General features: G+C 46.8%; 1 protein-coding gene across 1 annotated transcript in view; it reads right to left on the bottom strand.

Moving 5' to 3' along the window:
• Nucleotides 1-17,530, bottom strand: part of PARP1 (poly (ADP-ribose) polymerase 1) — a 30,325-nt gene extending 12,795 nt beyond the window's left edge. The window contains exons 1-11 of the mRNA XM_009333641.1: nucleotides 17,372-17,530; nucleotides 16,374-16,492; nucleotides 15,067-15,281; nucleotides 9,477-9,573; nucleotides 7,690-7,806; nucleotides 6,531-6,707; nucleotides 5,941-6,082; nucleotides 4,194-4,334; nucleotides 3,215-3,457; nucleotides 2,117-2,185; nucleotides 1,210-1,342 (exon numbers count right to left, since the gene is read on the bottom strand). Of these exons, the coding sequence (XP_009331916.1) occupies nucleotides 1,210-1,342; nucleotides 2,117-2,185; nucleotides 3,215-3,457; nucleotides 4,194-4,334; nucleotides 5,941-6,082; nucleotides 6,531-6,707; nucleotides 7,690-7,806; nucleotides 9,477-9,573; nucleotides 15,067-15,281; nucleotides 16,374-16,492; nucleotides 17,372-17,528 (1,610 nt within the window). The 5' untranslated portion in view covers nucleotides 17,529-17,530. The remainder of the gene's footprint in view (nucleotides 1-1,209; nucleotides 1,343-2,116; nucleotides 2,186-3,214; nucleotides 3,458-4,193; nucleotides 4,335-5,940; nucleotides 6,083-6,530; nucleotides 6,708-7,689; nucleotides 7,807-9,476; nucleotides 9,574-15,066; nucleotides 15,282-16,373; nucleotides 16,493-17,371) is intronic.
• Nucleotides 17,531-21,295: the final 3,765 nt, after the last annotated feature.

Raw genomic sequence — 21,295 nt, 5'->3', positions numbered from 1 at the left:
AGGAATAGAGAGGTCAGTATCTCTTCAGTGTTAATGTTTCACAAATACGAATCTTCAGGCTATTGGGATTATATATTTGAAAAAACAAACACCATGCATCTTTAAGCCTCAAGTCCTAGAGTTCAGATTTTTAGAGAAACCAAAAGTAACTCAAGTATTTGTTTTTATTACTGACACCACCTTGGGTGAGCTTCCATATTATTTAGAGGGATACAATCAATCAACCTTTCCAATTTGTCAGGCATGAAATGCAGGCACGGAGATCCCTCCATGTACTGAATCACAGATCCAGATACAAACTCCACATAAAAGAGCCAGCAACAAAAGCTTGTTATGAACATGGTAAAGTGCAATAAATCCAGAGCTGAACCAGGGTTGCTGCTGCCAGCCATTAGCTCCCCTAGACTTCTGTGCATCCCTTAGATGCTTGGGGGAGCAGTTTCATTTTAAAGAACCCTCTCCATTTCTTTATCTGTGTTCAGTAATGCAGCCACTGGACAGCTCTGCCATTGTCTGATGAGACTGGAAAGCTAAACACACAGGATCATCCCCTGACCATTTCAGTGCACTTTGTTAAGCCTCAGGGCAGCCAACTCGGGACAACATTGTGGTAGAATAGCCAGAATCTGGTTTTGTTTCCCAAGGTTACAGCTCCGCAATTAGAAGACAAGAGTAAGGTGGAGAATGAGAAAGATTCCCAACATCGATGACTTTATGTGTGGGGTCTTGATGTTAGAACAGAGGAACCTCCACCAAATTCTGCTTCTGTACTTTCAAGGGCAGCCATTAGTCACAGAGCACTGTGGCCCTCCAATTAACCCCATCCTAAAGACACCAATTGTACATGCCTCGCTCACCCTAGGATGCAGGAATGAACACTACCAGATGCAATTCTGCAAAGTTACTCACCTCCCAACTTAGGTTTTGTCAACACCACAAAGAAATGTCCCCACACCGAGCATAGATCTCTCCAGGGGTGGCCGTTTGGTTGTTTTGTAGTTTTTGGTGGTTTGGGGAGGTGTGGGGGGAGGGTGTTGGGTTTTTGTTAGTTTTAGTTGTGTGGTGTTTTTTTTTTTTTTTAAATAAATATACCTATCCATATCTCCTCACAAAGACATTTTATTCATACTTTGCTTTTGTAGATGCCAAAAATCCAATATTTATTGGAGAAAAGTGAACAAAAGTATTTCTAGGGAAAACAAAACTCACCTGTTCTCTCTGTCATCCTCTAGCAGCTGCAGTTTGTAATAGGAATTTGTTCCTTTCACAATATCTACTAGGCCCAGGGTTGCACTGAAAATCTTTCCACCTTTTTCAAAGACGTGAGCAGAATCCTCCAAACCTACAGAGAAGAAACAAATTGGAACACAGAGGAGGTTACCATTTTAGGTCTCCTTCCTACATTTGTGCTCACCCAAACGTTGCATGAAGTAGCGTGAATCTGAACAAAAATACTGCAAAAACAACGACCACATGCTCATGCAAAACTACTTGAAGCATGTTTTCTTTTTAATAAATTGTGAGCACGCACCTTTAGATACACTGGAGTGAACCTCAATCCTAACTAGAGAAAAAAACCCCTGTAACTTTTGAAAAGGACGATCTAAAATCTAATATTTAACACTGCATGACCAGCTGGAGGAATTCTCAGAAGAGATACAGCTCTGCAGGTGTCACATTAGCAAATGGACTGAAAAACCAAGGGCTGGCCTTGGATGCAGTATGAATACTCAGAACAATGTCTGTGCACCATAGGTTTGGAGAGTAGCATCAGCTGCCCTCCCAAGAGCCTGGGGGCAGAATGCTCATGCCAGACCTGTGGCCTCTGCTGGCTTGGCCTTTATTCGCCCCACTGACAGATGCTCCTGAAGCTGAACAAGGTGCACTCCTTAGTTGAAGTGGTCCTTCTGAAAGTTACACTAGAAAATCCTGGAATATCCAGCTTTGGATGTCAATCAACATCCTTCCTTTGACAGCAAGAAAAGAGTGGTTAAAAAAAAAAAAAAAAATCACATTCCTTTTATGGAACCCTTATCCTTTCACAGAAAAACATTTTGCAAATGATCACGCATCCTGAAGACTGTGTGAGGCAGGCGCAGCCATTGTTATCACTCACCAGAATCAGGATCTACTGCTGCTCCACCTTTAACTGTTAGCTTCATTTTCTTTTCAGACTTGCTAGGTCCTGCAGCAAAAGAGAGTTAATTTTTTTCCTAGGCAGGCAACGCAGTCTGACTTGAATCAACATTTAAATTCTCAATTTGCATAATTATCACCCTAAGGAGACTTCAAATCAGATTGCCAGTATGTGAACAGGATGACTTCAATGGCTTTTTTTACCTGGCTTTAGCAGCCAGTTCACAGCCCCCACTTCCCCAGTTAAATGAAAAATAGGAAAGATCTCCGCAGATTCTATCTATCTCCTTCCTTCTGGCCCCAAGGAGTGGGCCATATCATTTTTTCACCCGCACAGCAGATAAAAGTCATATTTGTGGTTGTGTTTAAGTGGGATTTAAAAACCTCACGGGGCGCAGGGGGTGTTCGGGTCCCCCTGGAGATCCTGCTGCTGTGAGATAGTCTGGCAGTAACATACCCAATTGTATGACAGAAACCTCAGCTTGGAGGACATGGAGAAGAACGGGTTCTGAAGACAGGCGAGCAGATGCAATGGTTTTGTTCACCGTCCAGCATTAATAATGCAAGCTCTCTATGGCATTGGTGAGGAATGCCACTGGTGTTGGGCATTTTTCCTCCTTTGTTAAAAAAGTGTTATGTTATAAACCAAGTAGAACAAAGACCCATTGCTCTGGGCCCCAGTATTTTCTCACTTGCTAACACCCCTCAGGAGTCACAGTAGTGTCTGTCACATCTTGGTGCCCCAGCACCTCCTTGGAGCTGCAACAGTGACACAAACTGGGAGAGAAGCAGAGGTGTTATGAGGAAGAGCCTGGACTGGTGTCAGGGAGTTTGTGCACGTACAGCACAGAAGATCTCTGAAGCAAGACTGAACTAGGGGAAACAAGAGCCAGCTCAGGAGACAGCTTCATGTTTATACTTAAAGCTAGTCTTGCCCTGAGGTCTCATTATTTAAATTTATTATGAGAAAAAGGGCAGAGAACTCAAGGAAAGAGCAAGGATGGACTATACCCAGATTTGCTTTGTGCATGCACAGCATTGAACAGGCCTACGGAGAAACAACCGCTTTGTTCTTCACCTTGTTCTTCTTTGACCTTCCCAGCACTCTTCATACTTGGGGGCTTGCTGCATTTCCCATCCACGGCCATTTCCTCGTGCTCCATTTTCACCTCCGCACCCCAAGGCGAAAGTGCATGGAGAGACACAAGCTCCTGAAAGTCCTTGCTGGAGGATTTCACATCCTGAAGAAACTCCTCTGAGACCACACGGACTTTGGCCTCCTTCACTTCTTCCATCTTCTTGCTCATCTTCTCCACATCCTCTGTAGAGGCAGGGTGGGAAACGGAGAGAAAAAGCATCAGTGAGGTTTCAGACTTTAGCCCCTCCCTCTGGCCATGATTCAGGGCTCTGTAACACTTTGTGGAAACAGAATTCCACCACATTTTGGATTCACCATGTTCTTTGGAGAGTAAAATCCCCATCGGCTCAAAGCCGCAGCTTGGGCTAGAGCATGAACACTCATGTTTTATCTGGCTGGTCCAGCTCTCCCCTTCCTGGAGCTGGGCTGGGGCTGTACAGTCCCTCTTGGACCTCCTGGCAGGTAGAAGCAGTTCTACCTCAGCAGCCAGTCTGCTCCTCGACTTCAAGAGGGAGCAAGAGCAGACCCTAAGTTGCCAACAGAGAAAACAACTGCCCTCAGGCACGCACAGTCAGCTCTGTGGCTTCCCCAAGGCAAGCACGGACACAAGCCCCCAGCACCTTTCATCCCAACAAGGGTGGCTTGCACACCACCACGGTCTGCATACAGACCTGAGCTCCAGCTGCTGCAGACCCGACAGAGCCTTATGGCACAACCTGCAGGACTAACGTGCTAGGTAAGTAAAACTCAAACAGCACGCATCTGTCTTTACTTTTCCAAGCACATTAAGGTCATGTGCACGCACAAAGCACTCCCCCTAATCCAAACACTGATCCTCAGAGAGCTCAAAGGATGCGTGCCCTCTGTAATCTGCTCAGCTGTTATCAGTGCTACCAGTAACGAAGGCACGGCTGCTCACTCTGTGTGCTGATGCACAGGGTGGCCTTGTTAGCTGTTGTTGTCATCTTTCCTCCCAGCTCCTCCACAATGCTCTTCACCTCCTCCTTGTTCTTTGACAGCTTTCCAAGAACCAGGATCTTCATGTTGGTCAGTGGTTTGTCTAGGGGTTCGGAAATAACACAGCATGTTAGCAACAGGCACAGAGCCCCCCAGGCAAATAGCAAGCACAAAGGAACAGCACCCCCCATGCTCAGGACAATCACCCCAGCAGGCAGGGAGACAAGGGCCCAAAAGCATGTCTGACCTGAGCTAAACAAGTGGGAGGAAGCTCCTCTTCTCCTAGGAAGGGCAACAAAGCTCAGCACCCGCCAACAAACAGAAGGGATGGAAGACAGGGAAGATGGATACGTAGGCATATTATTTGCCCTTTTTTTTTTAATTAAAAAAAAAAAAAAAGTCAGTCTGCTTCAGCACTGTGCTACTAGAGACTCTGCTCTGCTTCCCTCTTCCTTCGATGCCTGGACAGCATGGCAGAAACTCACTGTAACGTGAAAGCTCCTGCCTCTTCAAAAGGAAATCTGTTTCGCAGTGGCTGGAGAAAGAGGATCGTCTCTCAAGCAAGAGTGTTCCCACATGTTACAGTACATTTGGGTCTTGATCTTATAGACAGTACAAGGTTGTATCATGCAAACCCCATAAGTCAGGAGCAAACTGGTAACCATCTGAGGCTCCATCACATCATTGTGTTAACACCTTGCAATGAGGTGGGTCCAGCATGTGACAAGTGTCTAAGAGCGTACCTCCACTGCTAAAGATAAATGCTATTAACTCTGGTTGAGCAACTGAGGGGTTTGTTTCCTCCTCTCCCCCCACTCAGATTACTTAGGTTGCTATCAAACAAAGTAACCTGGCTTTAATTCTGGTCAACGCTTTGAGCTTACTTTCAAGGCACACTGGGGCTGGAATCAGCTTGCCAATCAGAACCGAGACCTGGGTTACTTTGTCTTCATTGCTAAAATAACAGGATCTAGCTAAAATTAGCTGTGCAGAATTACTTCCACCCTTTTCACCAAGTAACAATAATCCCCTGCTCCCAGAACTATGGCCAAGGCTAAAAAGGCTGAATAAGAAAGAAGTCAGCATAGTTCTCAGTGGACAGGCTATATCACCAAAGCATGCAACTCATTCCAACAGCCTATGGGAAATTTCTGGAGTCCAACCTTTTCCCAATTCGTGGGCTGGAGACAGCATATCTATTTTGCATAAGGGGAGTTAGTGATTGGTAAAGTCAAATCTCAACGGAGGATTTAAAAAAATAAAACACTCCACTCTTGCCCTTAAAACCTAATATTGGATGTTGAATATCTGGCATTATGGAGGTCCCTGGACGTTCCCCAAGAAACCAAGCAAGAAGGCATTTCATAGCAGGTCTCCCTTGAGACACATTTTGCAACATCGGCCTTTAAAGTTTCTGATTCATTGCAAACACATAATTTCCTCACCATCAACAAATACCCGAAGTGATTTGTTAGAAAACAATCAGGATCTCGAGCCCATGTGCCCAGGCAACCAACCACATCAGGGTCGACCTGTGCTAGGAAGATGAAGCACATGAGATTTTCCTATGCTGTTTTTTACCAGGAGAGCTCTGCCTGCTTGGGGGCAAGAGAACAGCATGCCTCTTCAGGGTGGCATGTTTGTCTGGCTGGGAATGGCATTACACACCATCCTGAACTCCACTGACCCATGCCCAGTCAGCCGCTTACCTCTGGGTGCAGACACGGTCTCTGTCAAAGGAGCAGATGCGGAGGGAGGAGGCACAGAGTTCACAGTCGCAGCATCTGGAGGGAATACCCTGTCTTGCTTCTTACATTTAAATTTCTTCAGGTAAGGAATTTCCCGAAACTCCTGTGGATGGAAGCATAAGTAGAGTTTAAAAACAACTAATACTACTATAAGATTTAAAGGCTAAACTGAGCACTGGCCAGATGTTGGCATTTACTGCAGGTCTTGGAAAGGATTTCTGAGATGTTCATACCAAGGTAGGCAAATACCCACTTTACTGACTGGGAAAACAAAGCTAGAAGAGGGTAGATGATGGGTTTCAAATCAAATCAGCAACATCTCTTTCAATTTAGTGTTACTGGAAAAAATATGATTTAGTTATGCATTAGCTGCCTACCCCTGGAGGGATGTAGCTGTGACAGAACTTCCCCACTGCCACAGCTGCTCAGCACTGCAGCACACTCTGCTCTCTGGCATCTGACACCAACTGCTGCTTGTTCAATCTCCTTACAATAGGTAACATCAGTTAAGAAATGTGCTTCAGATCATCAAATTTGCAGTAAACACCCACCTTTGGGATTACCCAGTCTTTCCTGTTGGGAGTCTGCGTTTTAGCAACACACTTAGTCCAGGCAGTAATATCCCCTGAACAGTAATATGCATCACTCTTGAACACAAACTGCCCCTTACACTCCTCGCAGGGAAGCAGAGCTCCAAATGCCATCCCATCTGCTACTCGGTCCAAAATCTGAAGGAACACAGAATACACAACAGGTCATGGCAGAAGGAGGCCGGAAGCCCATGCGCTACATTACACTGGGCTGCACAAGAAAATAACTGTCAGGCTGCTGGCACACAAACGTAGATGCTTCCAGCGCTTGTCATGCATACACTGCATATAAACCAAGACTCTTACCAGCACCGATTGATTTACGATGCTTTAAAGACATGACATGAAGCTTCCCCGGTCACACCGTATCTGCTCACACCCATGGCTCGCAGTCTCTCCTATTCGGATTTGGCATTCAGGAGAGCATACCTACCACACAGCACCTGACCAGGCAGCCATGCCAGAACAGCCAAGGAGGAGACAAGCTACTGCATCTGAGCACATGAGTAGGTAGGTGGGAATGTAGGCTCAGACAAGTCCCGGTTTTCCCGCCTAGAGAGTATTTCTTGACCATTTTGAGTCTAGACACTTCCCACATCCCAGCCCACACTCCTTACAAAGAGTCTTAATAAATACAAGTACTTAAAGTGATGCGTGGCTCTGAAAGAGAGAAAACCTTCACAAGTTACACAGACTGAGAAGTGACTGTTTTTAGAAAAGATACCAGGAAAGTATTTGTGCAGTTTTTGCTTCTTTTTGCATAATTTAACAGCTGAGGGAGGCAATGTGAAGTGCCATAACTAACCTGCTCTTGAAAAGCCAGCAACAAAAAAAAAAAACCACATAGACCAGTTTGGGCATAGCAGAATAAAGGCACGTCACAGACTAAGGCACTGAATTCAGCATCACACACCACCACACAGCCCTTCACAAGCAAGCGTAACAGTGATGTCATCAGAGTCCTGGGACAAAAGGACTGGGTCTTGCACTGAGTTGCTTTCTGAAGTGTTATGTTAGGAACATGCTTCAAACTTGTGGACCTTGCAGCAATATTGGTTCAGGTCGGCTTCTCTGATTCAGAGACCCAGCACACACGCAAAGCAACTACAGACCAACTCACGGCATTCTCCCCTGAAGGCACTTCCTGCTTGTTGGCGATCAGCAGCTCTTTCAGGTCGTTAGTGGAGCAGACCTTCCTCAGCTCATCCTTGATGCCCCAGATCAGCTCTGTCTGCTCCTGTTGACAAAACCCAGCAGCTTAGCTACTTGCAGTCAATTGCTTTCTAAGAACACTCCTGAAACTGCAGTATGTGGACAAGGTTTTAGCAAGCCCATGGTATCTTAAATACAGACTGTGAGATGAAGAGCACCAAGAACCAGTATCTTTACCAAAAGGGAGAGTTGCACATTTCACCCAAACACCTAGAACAGATCTTTAAAGCCACATGCTTCAGATTTCAGTATGAACGCATGAGCACACCACAACTTCAGCAAACACTCTCTCTTCTCAAGATTACATGTGGAAGGACATCCCTATGGGATTCTATATAAACCAAGGCTTCTCCATCACAAACACGTGAAGGCAGGCCATGGAGCAACCTTTACAGCACTATCCCATACAAAAAGGTACAAGCGACACTAACAAGACAGCTAGCTTTTAGGTAGAGTGGAACCCATGTTTCTATCGCACTTCTACTTTTAGTGAGTTCCCAACAGCCTTTGCAAAAATCACCTAACTAGTTCACACTGCCAACAGCTGGAATGTGGCTACATTTGAGCCTTGTATTAAAACAAAAACCAGATATGCTGATTGGCACTGTTGCTCTTTTAAGCCACCTAAGAACATGAGGAATTTCTGCCAGATTAGTCACCTGCAGCAGCGCGGAGAAGCCTGCAAATTCTTTTGAGCCTTTCAACAAAAGGTGAAAGGGTTGGACAGCAAAGAAGCATCCTAAAATATCTCAGATAGTTTCTGAATGTTATTCACTGACTACACTCAAAAATGCAGTCTACCCTGGGAGAACTGGTTGACTGTGTTAAATGGTTTAATTTTCAGTGTCAATGGTCGTGCTTGATGAAATGCTGTTAAAAAAAAAAAATTAAAAAAAAAAAATCAATGAACCCACAGTTAAACCCTGATCCACAAATTGCCTTGATCTGTCCTAAACATCTGCACTGCAGCAGCAAAACCTTGATAATGTCTCAGCTAGTTTTGTTGAAAATTAAGGTGTTAACAACAAAGAAGAAAACTTCTGTTCAAAGGTGGACATACCATTTTTCTACAGCTCCATTAAGACTTCAATTGCAGCAAAAGCAGCTTGTTAATTTTTTCTTGGAAAGCACCTATGCCAAACTTTCAATGAATACAAAATTCCTGATGCTCTGTTGGGAATTCTTCCCACATATTCTAGAAACTTAAAGGTAGAAAGCTGTGATCTATCCCACTTCGTACCCAAGAACTGAACACAGCTCCCTGGAGGGTGAAAAAGATATGACTTCTCTAGTTCCACACTTTACCTCTGTTTAATTTTTGCAATGAGCTATTTATTATTTCCAAGCTCTTCTACAACAGCACTCGGGCTCAGAGCTTCAGCCACCACAACCAGATGATACAGGAAGCACCACAGAACCAGCCTCCCTGAGAGAGAAGGCATTACCCTAATCTATTTAAATCCAATAAGCACAAGTCATAGAGAAGCTCCTTCCTCTCTTTTCTTTTGCTGTCAGTAAAGCCTTAGTGACAGGGCATCTCCTGCACCAGGACACGAGGACCAAGCTGTACTGCAACTCTGCTCTGTCTGGGCACCAGGTACAGCCCCTCCCTAGGTGCCACAGCTCTTCAGTTAGTGCCCGACACCACACTCTTCTAACGAAGCAGTTTTTAGAATGTGATCAGCTAAAACTCACCTTCAGCTGTTTTTCCTGCTTTGATTCTTTCTCTTTTTCTTTTTTCTGTTTCTTTTTTGCAGTCACATTTCCATCTACCTCTTCTCCTTTTCTCTTTCTAATAGAGAAAAACAAAACAAAACACACACACACACACAAAAGGAAGTTATTTAAATGCCTGTCCAGCAGCTACCAGAGCTCAGTTTACCAACTGCTGATATCTGCAGAGGCTTGAATATCCTCAGTTTTGGCAGGCAAACCCATTTTTCAAATTCCTCAGTGCTAGATTGTAGACATGTACTTGGCTCTGCAACGCGAGCCGCCTTAATCAGGTCAGGTACACTTAGAGCTTTTCCACAGGGTAACTGTATGGTCTGGCAGAAGAGCACATGAAATACTGCAACATTTTCAGGCACATTCATCTACACCTGTATTAGTTACACCAAAGGCATACCTAAGAATCACTGAATATAAGCATACCGCTCCAAATCTGAGGAGGTGTAGCAATGCACGTTAAAAGACTATAGTGTCTTTCAGCTGAATCAACAGCTTGATTTTTCAGTTTAGACAGCCCATATTGAAATAAAGGACAGCAAACATGGTAACTTTAATAAGCTAACACACTGGGGAACTAGATATTTCCCAGATAGTTTCTCTTCAGACTGGAATTAAGTCAGGTCTCTGAAATCAGACAGGAGGAAGTTTCTACCTGCAAAGTGCTCCCAGGCTGATAGCAGTTTCGTGATGTACTACTGTGCAGTTGTGTGTGAGGAAATTTATTGTTATTAGCTGGGGCCTTAGAGCTACGCAGAGAGAAGTTGCAGAAAATGCTGCTTGAGAAAGACAAGAAAGAAGAGGAAGCCAAATGAAAACCAGGGGATTTTGGCAGACTTCAGAATGACAAGAGACTTCAGAGGAAGATCATTTATGTTTCCAGAGTCATGTCATCCCCTGGGTCTGCCTGGCTTCAAAATACATCAATATCAATAAATCAAATCAGTGTGTGCTCTCCTCGTGGGGAAATAAAGGGAAATTTTGCCCCACGTGCAGCATGATGGGTCTGGAACTTGAGGCAGAGCATGAACACAGCTTGGATCTTGCACTTCATTTTGACAGAGCTGCTGTCGTTTCAAAACATCAGCCAGGTTTCTCTTTAAGAAAGCATCTGTCTTAACTTTATAAGCTGTGGCTGATGGTTAAGCCGTAAAGTTGACATTCTCGATTGCTCTCCTACTCGAAATTTTAAACACTTCACTTTCTAGTACTTTGCTACCGTTAAGACCAACCCTGTATGACAGCTTATTAGCTATAAAGCTGCAGAAGGATGTTAAAAGGTACTCTTCTCCCGAAGACTCATGCATGAGACCTGTAAGTTCTAGTAACTGTACTGCCCCTAAAATTGGGCCAAGTTCTTGTTTTGTTTGCAGCGGCCACCACTAGCCCGTCATTAGCACCTCTGTCCAAACCATGATTCAGAGCACTTTGCAAGTCTTTAAGGGGCTGGTTTTGCAGAAGAGCTCATCTTTCAGCTGTTCCCCTGCAAGGTCCCATCAGTCCGAGCTGGGGCTACGCTTTAAAGTGCACTGCCTCAGGGGGGACAACAGCCGCACTGTGCTACCAGTATTGCTTGCATTTCTTGAGAAAACCTCCATCTTGTTTTATAAATCAGGCAAGCAGGAACCAGCGTGGCAGGCCTGGATACAGCACACACAGAGCCGTGCCTTCAAAAGCCCCCAGGCCAAGCAAGTCCCCTCTCCCCCCTGGCTGCAGCCCCTGTGAGGGTCAAGACCAGAGCATCCACTGAGCCCCACCACAAGGATCATGACTTATATAAGTTTTAACAGAGTCAAGGGTACACAACATAATCTGGGAAAAACATATCAGCTTGAGCGCAAAGCACTCTGCTGCACCTTCCCAAGCCAGAGGGCTTAATAATGTAAGTATTTAGGATGGGTGCCCAAACGCTGTGTATCTGCAGTGCCTCTCCCTCAGCAGGCTGACAGTCAGCCTGCCCCCCCGCAAGCCAGCACTCACTCCTATGCTGTAACTTGTCTCCCCATCTCCAAAAGGAGGAAAGCCAGCACACCAACTGCTGGAAGGCGATCACCCTGCCAAGAAGCCCCGGGACACAGGGAAAGCATCCAAATTCCAGCAGGGACTCACACTTTTGGCAGCTTCTCCTCAGAGTCAAGGGGACAGCAGGTTGCTCTCCTGGACAGAGCAATTACTGTACCTGTTCCAGCCACTTGAACAAATCGCAGAGCGGGAGGGATCATCCCAACTGCAGAGAGGCATAAAGCTGTCAGTCACCACCTTCTCTTTCGTCCCTGGCTATGCCCAAGGCTTAAAACAAACACTAATCATCATTTTATACAGCCCGGAGAAGGGAATGGCAAAGCTGAATTCATCTCACATCTTCCCAAAACAGCAAATTTTAGAACAATCGACAAAATACACACTCACACACACACATTAATTTTATCTGCCATCCTTGGGACCAAACACTGTGTTGCTAACAGCGGCTGGGTGCTACTGTGTACACCCTTTCTCCTGCTGGGGAAGGGACAGTCTTCCCACTCTGAACAGGTATAGCCCAACAGCTTGCTTCGAAGGACTGCTACTTGCCAGCCCACGCAAACCACTTCTTCTCACCTTCATGGAGGATATGCAACGACAAGATTTATTCCAACTTTTGAGAAGATGAAAAGGGAGGTGAACTGTCCCACTCTAGCCCGGCCCTTCCTTACCATCTACTCTATTTCTCATGTCCTCCCTACAATGAAAGTGAAGAGTGGAAAGGACAGTCATGGCAACCCTGGATAAAGCAAGCAGCCAACACAGGGAGGAACATCTCCCCTTTTCTCCTCCTCCCTGTAAAGCACTGCCAGATTGTTGCTGACCTGAGTACTTACCCTCTGCCTCAGGCAACCTCTGCAGTTAATCCGGTGTTGCATGACATCTCCAGAACGACACTTTGCTCCTATCCTGGGCAGCAATTCTACCCAAACAAGTGAGGCAGAAAGTACAGGAAAGTATTACAGCTCAGAGCAGGAGGGCAAAACACATGCTACCGAAGAAGCACAGTCAAAGGGAGCTCACAAGCTGCTACTGCATTTCCTACATCAGTACCTTCCACACAAGAAGCTGCTGGCAAGGACACAAGATCCTCCTTCCTCAGGCCTGCAAAGTGCTGGCACTCAGGCACAACAGCCCAGGGGAGGCTCGGCATGTCTCACCCAGAGCTGACCGAGGAAAGGAGCCAGGATCCTTGCAGGAAACCTTCCCATTTTTGCCCTTCAGAGGGAAGGGATTTTCCAACCTACTCTCGGTAGCCCTGCTCAGCACCTCACTTCTCTCATCTGCAATAGGCACGTCACACTGCCAACCTTAAGGAAAGGGCTGACAGGGCAGTCCCAAAGTCTGAGCTTCTCCTCAGAGTACAGGCTAGACATGTAGAAGCAGCACATGAATTTGGATGTGTCACATCTGAATTGCAGAGACATCCCAGACAAGATATAATTTGGATGCAGCACAATCAGAAATATCTTTAAAGATAATTTTGCCTACAACAGATGCTGTAGCATCATTTCTGCGAGATGCTGTAATTTCTCTTATTAATTTCTTATCTGATTGAATGCACAAGATGAATTATCGGAGGTAAGTGCATCTCATTCAAACTTCTGGGGTGTTTTTCTTTTGGCTTCTCCAGAACTTCCGTGCTTTCTTGGCACAAAATCACCAGGTAGGAAGCACACCACACCTCTCCACTCATTCTGTTTACTTACACTCTCACTCATTCAGTTTGTCTGACAGACAACTGTTTTTCCAATTGACCCTTAATACCCTTGGCTCAAGCACACAACCCAAACAGCGGAAGAAAGGTAGTGGAGCATAAGAGCCAGCCAGCACCTTCATGGTTGAGGGGCTTGTTCATGCAGTGCTTAGAAAGCAGGAAAGATGATGCGTCCTGCTGCTTTTCTGGCGTGAGGTCCTGGTTCACATTACCCTACATCACCAGCCTAAGCTTTTTTCCACTGCAATTCTAGGCTTTTATTTACACAGTGACTTGGCAAGCTACTCTGTGGTCTATCTTTACAAAGCCTTCATATTTTGCATAGCATCCTGAAGTGGCCCAGAAAAGCAGAGTCAGGGCAGACAAGAGAAACATGCAGTCAAATCTCTAGAGCTTTGCTGAAGACATGGGAGAAAATGACAGATAACCCTATTAAACTCACACACCGCTCTAGGACAAAGCGGAACACACACCTCGGCACAAAAAGCAAAGGACTACTTGAAAAGCTGCCAGTGCATTGAAACACTGTACTTTTACTTACATCCTGCAACACACATAGAGGTAAAAGACCTGTGTGAAAAGACGGCAGGCTGCTGGGCAGAGGCAGACAGCTTGTCTCAGCCTTCAGCAGTTCAGCCAAGTGAGGCGAACGGTGCAGAACCTGACAGGGCTCCAGCAGAAACACCCACTCCTGCGGCACTGCAGGACCCTCCCCACGGCACCTGTACCACTGCTGAACACTTCTGGAGTAACTGCTCGCCAACCAACAATAAAGCATGGAAGTTGAATGGCAGCCTCTTAAAACATACATCAGTTAATGCACGCTCTGCTCTGTTACCTATGGCTGAGAATGACATTCACACACACGCATGGCTCTGAACAGTACGCCGTGCCCATCAGCCACATACCTGGAGGACCAATACTGACAAAGACTGCACAGATTTGACATGGCTATGGCACCTCAGAACCTAACATCAGTCCCACTGGAGAGTTTCATGGTGAATCCTTGCAAAAGCAAAGCTGAGTTCAGCCTACAAGGTACATGGAGAAGCCCAATGTTTTACAAAAGCAAGATCTTTCCTAGTTGTAGGATGCAGGAACACCTTATGTTCCTTTCTCCATGGGGACAATGCAACACTGGCTTGTGTTATGAAGCATGACTCTAGGCAAAGTCACCTCAAAAACAAATAACAAAAGCCTTCATTAACAGAGAAAGATTGACCAAAGCTAGCAAGCCACCTGGAAGCACTTCTCTGTCAGTACAAGTTCCATCAAAAGCCTCCACTAAAAATTTCACTGCAAAGCAATGAAATTTCAGTTGTACCATAGAAGATTTAGCAAACAAAAGCATCCAAGTGTAAGCACTACACAGCCAATAAACATCATTATCAGATTCCGTGCCTGTCACAGATCAGCAGCTCATAGATAAGACATGTCAAATCAATTCTCTAACAAGTGGTTAGAGCAGAGAAACCATCACTGATAACAGCATCACAGGAGGAGGCGCAGAACCCAGTATCCATTCGTCTTAAGCATGCATTATTTTATGGCTGAAAGCCCTACATCAGTCCTCCAAGTCACAGCTGCTGGTCTCTGCATTTTCTCAAGGCAGTCACAGGGGGCAAGTGGACTGCATGCTCCCAGGGACGGGGAATTTGCCTGTTGTCATCTGCATAAGGTCATAGGAAGGACCAAATGCTCCTACGACCAATATTGTTTCGAGAGAGACAACAATGTCACAAAACATTTATCAAGGATGTATCTGAGGGCAAGCAATGGCTCCTCTAGACAATGCAATTTGTTGCATTCCCCACATACCCGTCACTTTTGGTAGCTGGGAGCTGCTTCTTCAAAGTTTCTTTATCTTCAGCTTTCAAGATGCTGAAGCCCAGGAGCTGGGCAGCCCCATACGCTGGGAGGAAGCCCAGCTCTGCTCGGCGGCTCACAAAGCAGTCCGGGTGGTACCAGTTATCTATCATTCCCAGCTGTGGCTTTTCAGGATGCACCATCTTCTTGGAAATCCGGATCTGGCCCTGAGGCAGATTAAAGCAACACAAGAGAAATTGTTAGGCTGTTCTGGAAAGAGCAGGATGTTAACAAGCTTGCTACCAACATGATGGTAAAAAAAACCCTGAACACCTGTAAAATAGCAACAGTTCCTCTATCAAAGCCTGCAACTTTTGTTCAAGCCCTTTCATTACAGTCCCTCTGCTTTCTTCAGTATTCTTTCTAGGCTGAAAAAAAAAAAAACAACCCAGCTTTTTAGGTAGTTTTCTGTTCAAAAAACACTCAAAACAGGTAATCCTGTAGGCTTTACTCCAACTCCAAGTAAGCTTGAACAAGCAAAACTCACATGACCAAACCCCATGCAGGCAACTTCAAAAATTAACTTTATGTCCCTACCACTCAAGCATCAGTGCTAATATGATCTCACCCCATCTTACTGCAAAGTACTTTTCAGATGCCCACCAAACAGTTGTTTAGGAGCTTTCAGACTGCAATACTTCATGCTCCAACAAGGAAATGTCTACACAACAGTCACCAATGTTTCTGCAGATACAAGCATACTGGTGTTTGGCTCTTGCCAACTTTACCCAACTGGCAGGTCTATTCACATCTATTAGAGGCTCACAGCTTCATTTTGCCAACTGTCTTTAAAAGCAGAGCACTAAGACATGTTCAATTACAGGGCTGCATCGTTAATGAGCTGCATCGCTGTTTTTGTCTGCTTTCATGGAGTTAATATGGATACACTGCACACAAACACAGCTGGTCTTGCTGAGGAGGAGGAAGAGACCAACGCCTCTGCAGTACTGCAACAAGCAGGAAAAGCTGCAGTTACTCGTGGCTCTCTTGCCACAGAAATGCTGGCGAGTGGCGTTCCAGCCTGCTCTAAGACCCAAGTGAAAGGAAGCATCAGCAGGTTTGAAGCCCAGGCTACAACGCCTGAGGGATGCCTCTACTGTCAGCTGTCCAGGACACAGCTGCTCCTCAGACACAGAAATGCAGCTCTGCAAGTGCTTTCCACATGCAGGACAGACAGGAAGCAATTATAAAAGTCACTGTCTGAATTGGAACTGGTGGGAGAAAAGGCAAGAGATGGAGAACTAAGAAAAACTTTTTACCTTTTCTATTTTCTGTTCACAGCCTTTGCAAGTACTTCTGTTAGACTTGGCGTATTCTGCAGCAAAGTCATTTAGGCTCTTCTCAGCCTTGCCACCTCCTTCCTGTTCCCCTCCTTTTCCTGGAGAACAAAGCAAATACAAAGTTCGGCTTTGAAAGGCATTCCCTTATTCTCTGTCCCAGATTGTTAGCAGTCTGGATTAATAAACCTCTGTGTTCCAGCAACCCATCTGTCAAGAGTCTGAATACAGAGCAAGATAAGCAGTCCATGCTCAAAAGAACTTTTGAAGTAGGAAGAATTCTTTAAGCAACCAAGTAGCAATTGTACAGGATTGCTTATTTTATGATTTTAAAAGACTTCCAAAGGCGCACAGAGCTGACCCTTTTTACCTCTTTCCTGAAAGTAGTGTAAAATGAGATCTTCCTGAAGAACTGACTGTAACAGGAGTCACAAATAGCTCTGCTTCAAAGCAGAACGCCTCTTCCCAAGTGCCAGTTTCCTTTTATTTTCTGTATTACTATGTTTCAACAGGCAGACACCAATCTAAAACTGCCCATCATCCTTGGTTTATGCAGAGGCGTGGTTGAGTTTAGTCTGGTCTCTGCTTAGACCCTTCTCACTTGCTCCCCTGACTCACTAGTTCATGGTGCGACTATTCCAAAGAGCCATCATAACCACACGCTGCACTGAAGGTACCGTTAAAACAACATACTACAACAGCATTTGTTAATATTAAAGAACTAAAAACAAAATACACCAATCATGACAGCAAGAAATATTTTGCAATACATCTGCCAACTGACTTGGCTTCTTCCCTCGCTGATTTAACATGCTAGATCATACTGCCAACATCCTACCTCTGGAGCATAGAGACACCACAACAATTCTTCCGACATCACTTGCTGAAGGGACACGGCAATCAAATAACCACCATAACAGCTTGAGAAGAGAGAGCACAGTTCCAGTTGAACCTCCAAACACCAGGAGACTTCTGCTTACCTCCTCCAGGGCCTCCAGTTTCAATGGCTTTCTTGATTTTTTCCTGATCTTCCCACCGGAGTTCAGGGAAGCCATCGATGTCCGTGTGGGACACGATTCGAGCCCTCTTCCAGAAGCAGCTGTAGTGGTGCCAGTGAGGGACTTTGCCATCAAACATGGGCGACTAGGAAGAAAGCACATTAGGCCAAGATGAAGCAACTCGGACAGAACCAAGGGGGGGGGTGGGGGGGAAGGAGAATCTGGGTAAACACCAAGTTATTTCTTTTTTTTAATCTTTTTTTTTTAATTGAAAAGGACACTATTTACGACAAAGTCTAAGAAGAAAATCTAATAACAGACAAGCTGCTGGAGAGAGGTCCTGAAGGGCACAGATGTGAAAGAAGCATTTACCTAGCTTAACCAGTTCATCACCCTGCTGCTTAGTCCACCTGCATTACTCAAAACAAAAAGGTCATAGCCTCAGTGTGGTTATACCAACCCTGAGCAGATAAGGAAAGGTTTCGTCTCTATGAGAATTAGACCATTTGCAGGCATGAGCAAAGCAAAACAGAGGTTGTAGAAAAAGTAAGATGAGTAACAGCACTTGACTCATCTGCTACAACCTCCTTCAAGACTCCTGCAGCACAAGAGGCTGCTGGCCTTGCTCTGCAGGACCTCCGAGTGCAATGCACAATCCCTTTGAGAGCCACTTCTCAAGAAAACTGTCCATGCCCCGGAGAGCCCATCGCCAGGCACACAACGCAGGAGCAGCTCCAAAGACTGTGGCCTGAAGAAAGTCCCGAGGGGGCTGCAGGAGGCAGAGGCAAAATTTAAGGGAAACACCAGAGCCCAATGAAGTCCTCCATCAGGACAGAAGCACCACCCACATCCTCCCCGAACGGCTGCTCCAGAGTGCCTTGCCTACAGGAGCCTCGTCGTGGAAGTGCTCTGCTTGCTTATGACTCAGACACATTAAGTACCAACCTGGCATTGTTCCGGTTACCCATCAGACAAAATAACCGTATAGTGGTTTGGCTCCAAGTAATGCACACAAACAAGTGCTGTACTAATAATACTCAACATTGTATAATTATTATTACTGATGATACAGAATTAACGACCTAAGAAAGCATTCTATGTATCACTCACCATCAGGAGGGAGATCTCCAAGCTGAAAAAAACAGCAGTTTCATGCAGGAGCAGGAAGGAGGAGGAAAAGGCTTCAAAGACCACAGCGTGGGACTAGAAGAGCTGGGAGCCCCAGTTACAACTAACCATCAACCAAAACTGTAAGAGGACATTTATATTTCCAGCTGGACTCTTCCCACAAGCCAGGATTCAGATTACCCGGTTACCCTCACAGCACCACAGCCACACAGCAGCCACCCTGGGGTTGCTCTCAACGTGTCTGGAAGTCACACGCAGCTCTGGCACTGAAAGTTGGTCACCCCTGAGCTCTGGGCTCACGTTTGGATTTTGCCCAGAGAAGGACTCATGGCTCTGTCCCTAAGACAAAGGCTTTGGGGGCACAAGGCACTGGGGTGCGTGGAAGGGGGCAGAGCTGGCTCAATCCTTAGGACAACCATGCAAGCAGTGAGATCTCCACCACATGCAGTTGTGCACCTGGAGCACAACTTCTCTCTTTATGGGGAATGAAACCTCCAGGCAAGCTAGACCTTGTTTACACAACTTATCCCAGCTCACCTATCTCTAGACCATAGTTTTCCTAAACAAACTACGGAAAAAGGAGAGACCGATTCGCTTTCACATTGCACGTGCAGATAACAGAAACCACTCAGTTCCAGCTGGAAGCAAAAGTCAAAGCCATGCTGGTAATGCAGGGCCTGGGTGCCTGCCCCATGCCAAACACTGAGCATCGCACTGTCATTTAGAGCTCTTCACGAGAAAAACTGAAACAAAAGGCTATAGTAGAAATGGCACCAAGCTAACGAGTTGGTCTGGGCCTCCCTTTAATTTCTTCTGCACAATTGGCAAAAGACCTCGGTGCACTGAAGGCGGCGCAGAGGCTGCTGTGCAGGGGATTTCCCCAAGAGGAAACAAGGGGCCCGGGAGCTCTGGTGAGATTCGGGCCCTTGCAGGGGGCGATGCTCAGCAGCAGGGTGTGAAAAGTGGTGGCACAAAAACTGGCAGTGGGGAGAAGGAGCCCTTTGCAGAAGGGATCAAGCAAATTCAAGAGGTTGTGGGGGAAAAAAAAATAAATTTTACAAGTGGTTGGTGTAAGACCAGCAGTTTTGGGGAGATGATTGGCTAAAAGGCAGTGGCTCTGTGATGGATGCCAGGGTCCCAGCTGTCGTCCCCCCACCTGCCCCTAGGAGATCACTCAGTAAACCTGACCCTGCAAAACCAAAGACATCCATTCTGCTCGTCTCCCTGAACTAAGGCACGCTGCGGTCCCACAGGCCCCCACGCTGAGGAAGGCCAACCCACCTCGCATCAGCTTAAACTGCTGGGGAAACGCAAGACAGGAAGGGATAACAAACTTGAGGGAACTGTAGAAGAAGCAGCCGGAGCAGGGGAGGAGGAGTGGAGGCGAGCAGACACCTCCAGCGAGCGACCAAGGGCAGCAGGGGAAACAAAAGAAAAAGGCAGCAGGAACACGTGCGAGCAAACGCTGCAGCTTGGCACCGCACAGTTAAACATCTTTCCCAGGGGAAGGAGGCTGTGGGGAACAAAAGCAGAAGCAGGTATTTCCCCTCCAGGAAACCAGCTCCTGCCTCCAACCCGGGCAGACCTGCCAGGCCTGCCCCAGCAGCCAGGCATCCCCTGCGGGGCAGCCAAGCCCCCCGGCAGTCCGGGCAAGGGGCGACCGAGTCCTTTCTCGCCCGTCTCCATGCGCAGCCTCTCCCAGAGGCACAAGCGACTCTCAGCCACACAGCGTGGTACATTCTCCAGAAATTGCTCCTCAAGTGGCTGGGAGCCACAGCACCCATCTGCAGGGCTTTGCTCAAGCGTTCGCACCCCACGTCCTTGCTAGCCTTCCATAAATACACATATATGCATTTGCTTATCTTTCACGAGACACACACCAAATTCAGCCCGCTGTCCATCTGCACCACCTGAACGCTGGAGGTGCCTTTCCATCTTCCTTGCTAGAGGCAGGCCAAGGCCCACAGCCTGGGAAGGCAGCTCTTCACCCTTTCCCGGGCAAACCCCCACCTCCCGAGAGAGCGGCGTTTGCGTCCCCTGCAGAGAGACCGATTCCCTCCCCGTCCTCCCACAACAGGGTGCGATTTCAGGCCAGCCAAAACGGCAGTACAGGTCTGTGCGCAATTCCCAGCCCTCCAACACCAGCCGGGGCCCTTCCCTTCATTTTGAAAGGAAGCTGAGCAAGTCTTTTCCCCAAAAGGCAAATAATCTGGGGACAGCTGACACCAAAACATCCCTTCGTATTCAGTTTGCTAACTGCAGTTCAGCTCTCAGTTTCACATCTGCAATGTGCCAGCCAGCTCTGTAAAAACACCTCTCTACTGCTGGCAGCACAAGCCTGACCGCTAACCCTACAGCTCTCCGTGCTGTACGGGGAAACGGAGGGGAAAATACTGGACTGTTCACGACCTCTAACATGTCTCGGGTCTCAGTTTTTCTGTTTCATATGCAAAGCACGCACCAAACGGAGATTTCCCTGACCCGACGCAAAACAGCCCGAGTGACAGGCGCTTCCCAGGGCACACAAAACTCGAGCCACTGCGCTCGCTTCCCTCCTGCGCCCACCGTTCTGCTCCCCCACTCCGCGTTCGCCGGATGACAACAAAGAGCCTCTGTGAGCGCCCCCGAGCCGACCCCTCCGCCTCCGCTATCCTCCGCTAAGGCACTCAAGGGTGAACTTTGCACCGCTTCACCTCCAGGCGGCTTTACAGCTCGGGCTATCGACTGCGCCCGCCCGCACGGCGAGCGACCCCGCGGGGACCGGCTCCCACCCGACCG

Source organism: Pygoscelis adeliae, unplaced genomic scaffold (assembly GCF_000699105.1).
Source record: "Pygoscelis adeliae isolate BGI_AS28 unplaced genomic scaffold, ASM69910v1 Scaffold1, whole genome shotgun sequence".
Lineage (NCBI taxonomy): Eukaryota > Metazoa > Chordata > Aves > Sphenisciformes > Spheniscidae > Pygoscelis > Pygoscelis adeliae.
Note: the sequence above shows the minus strand (reverse complement) of the source record. Positions and strands in the feature narration are given on the sequence as shown.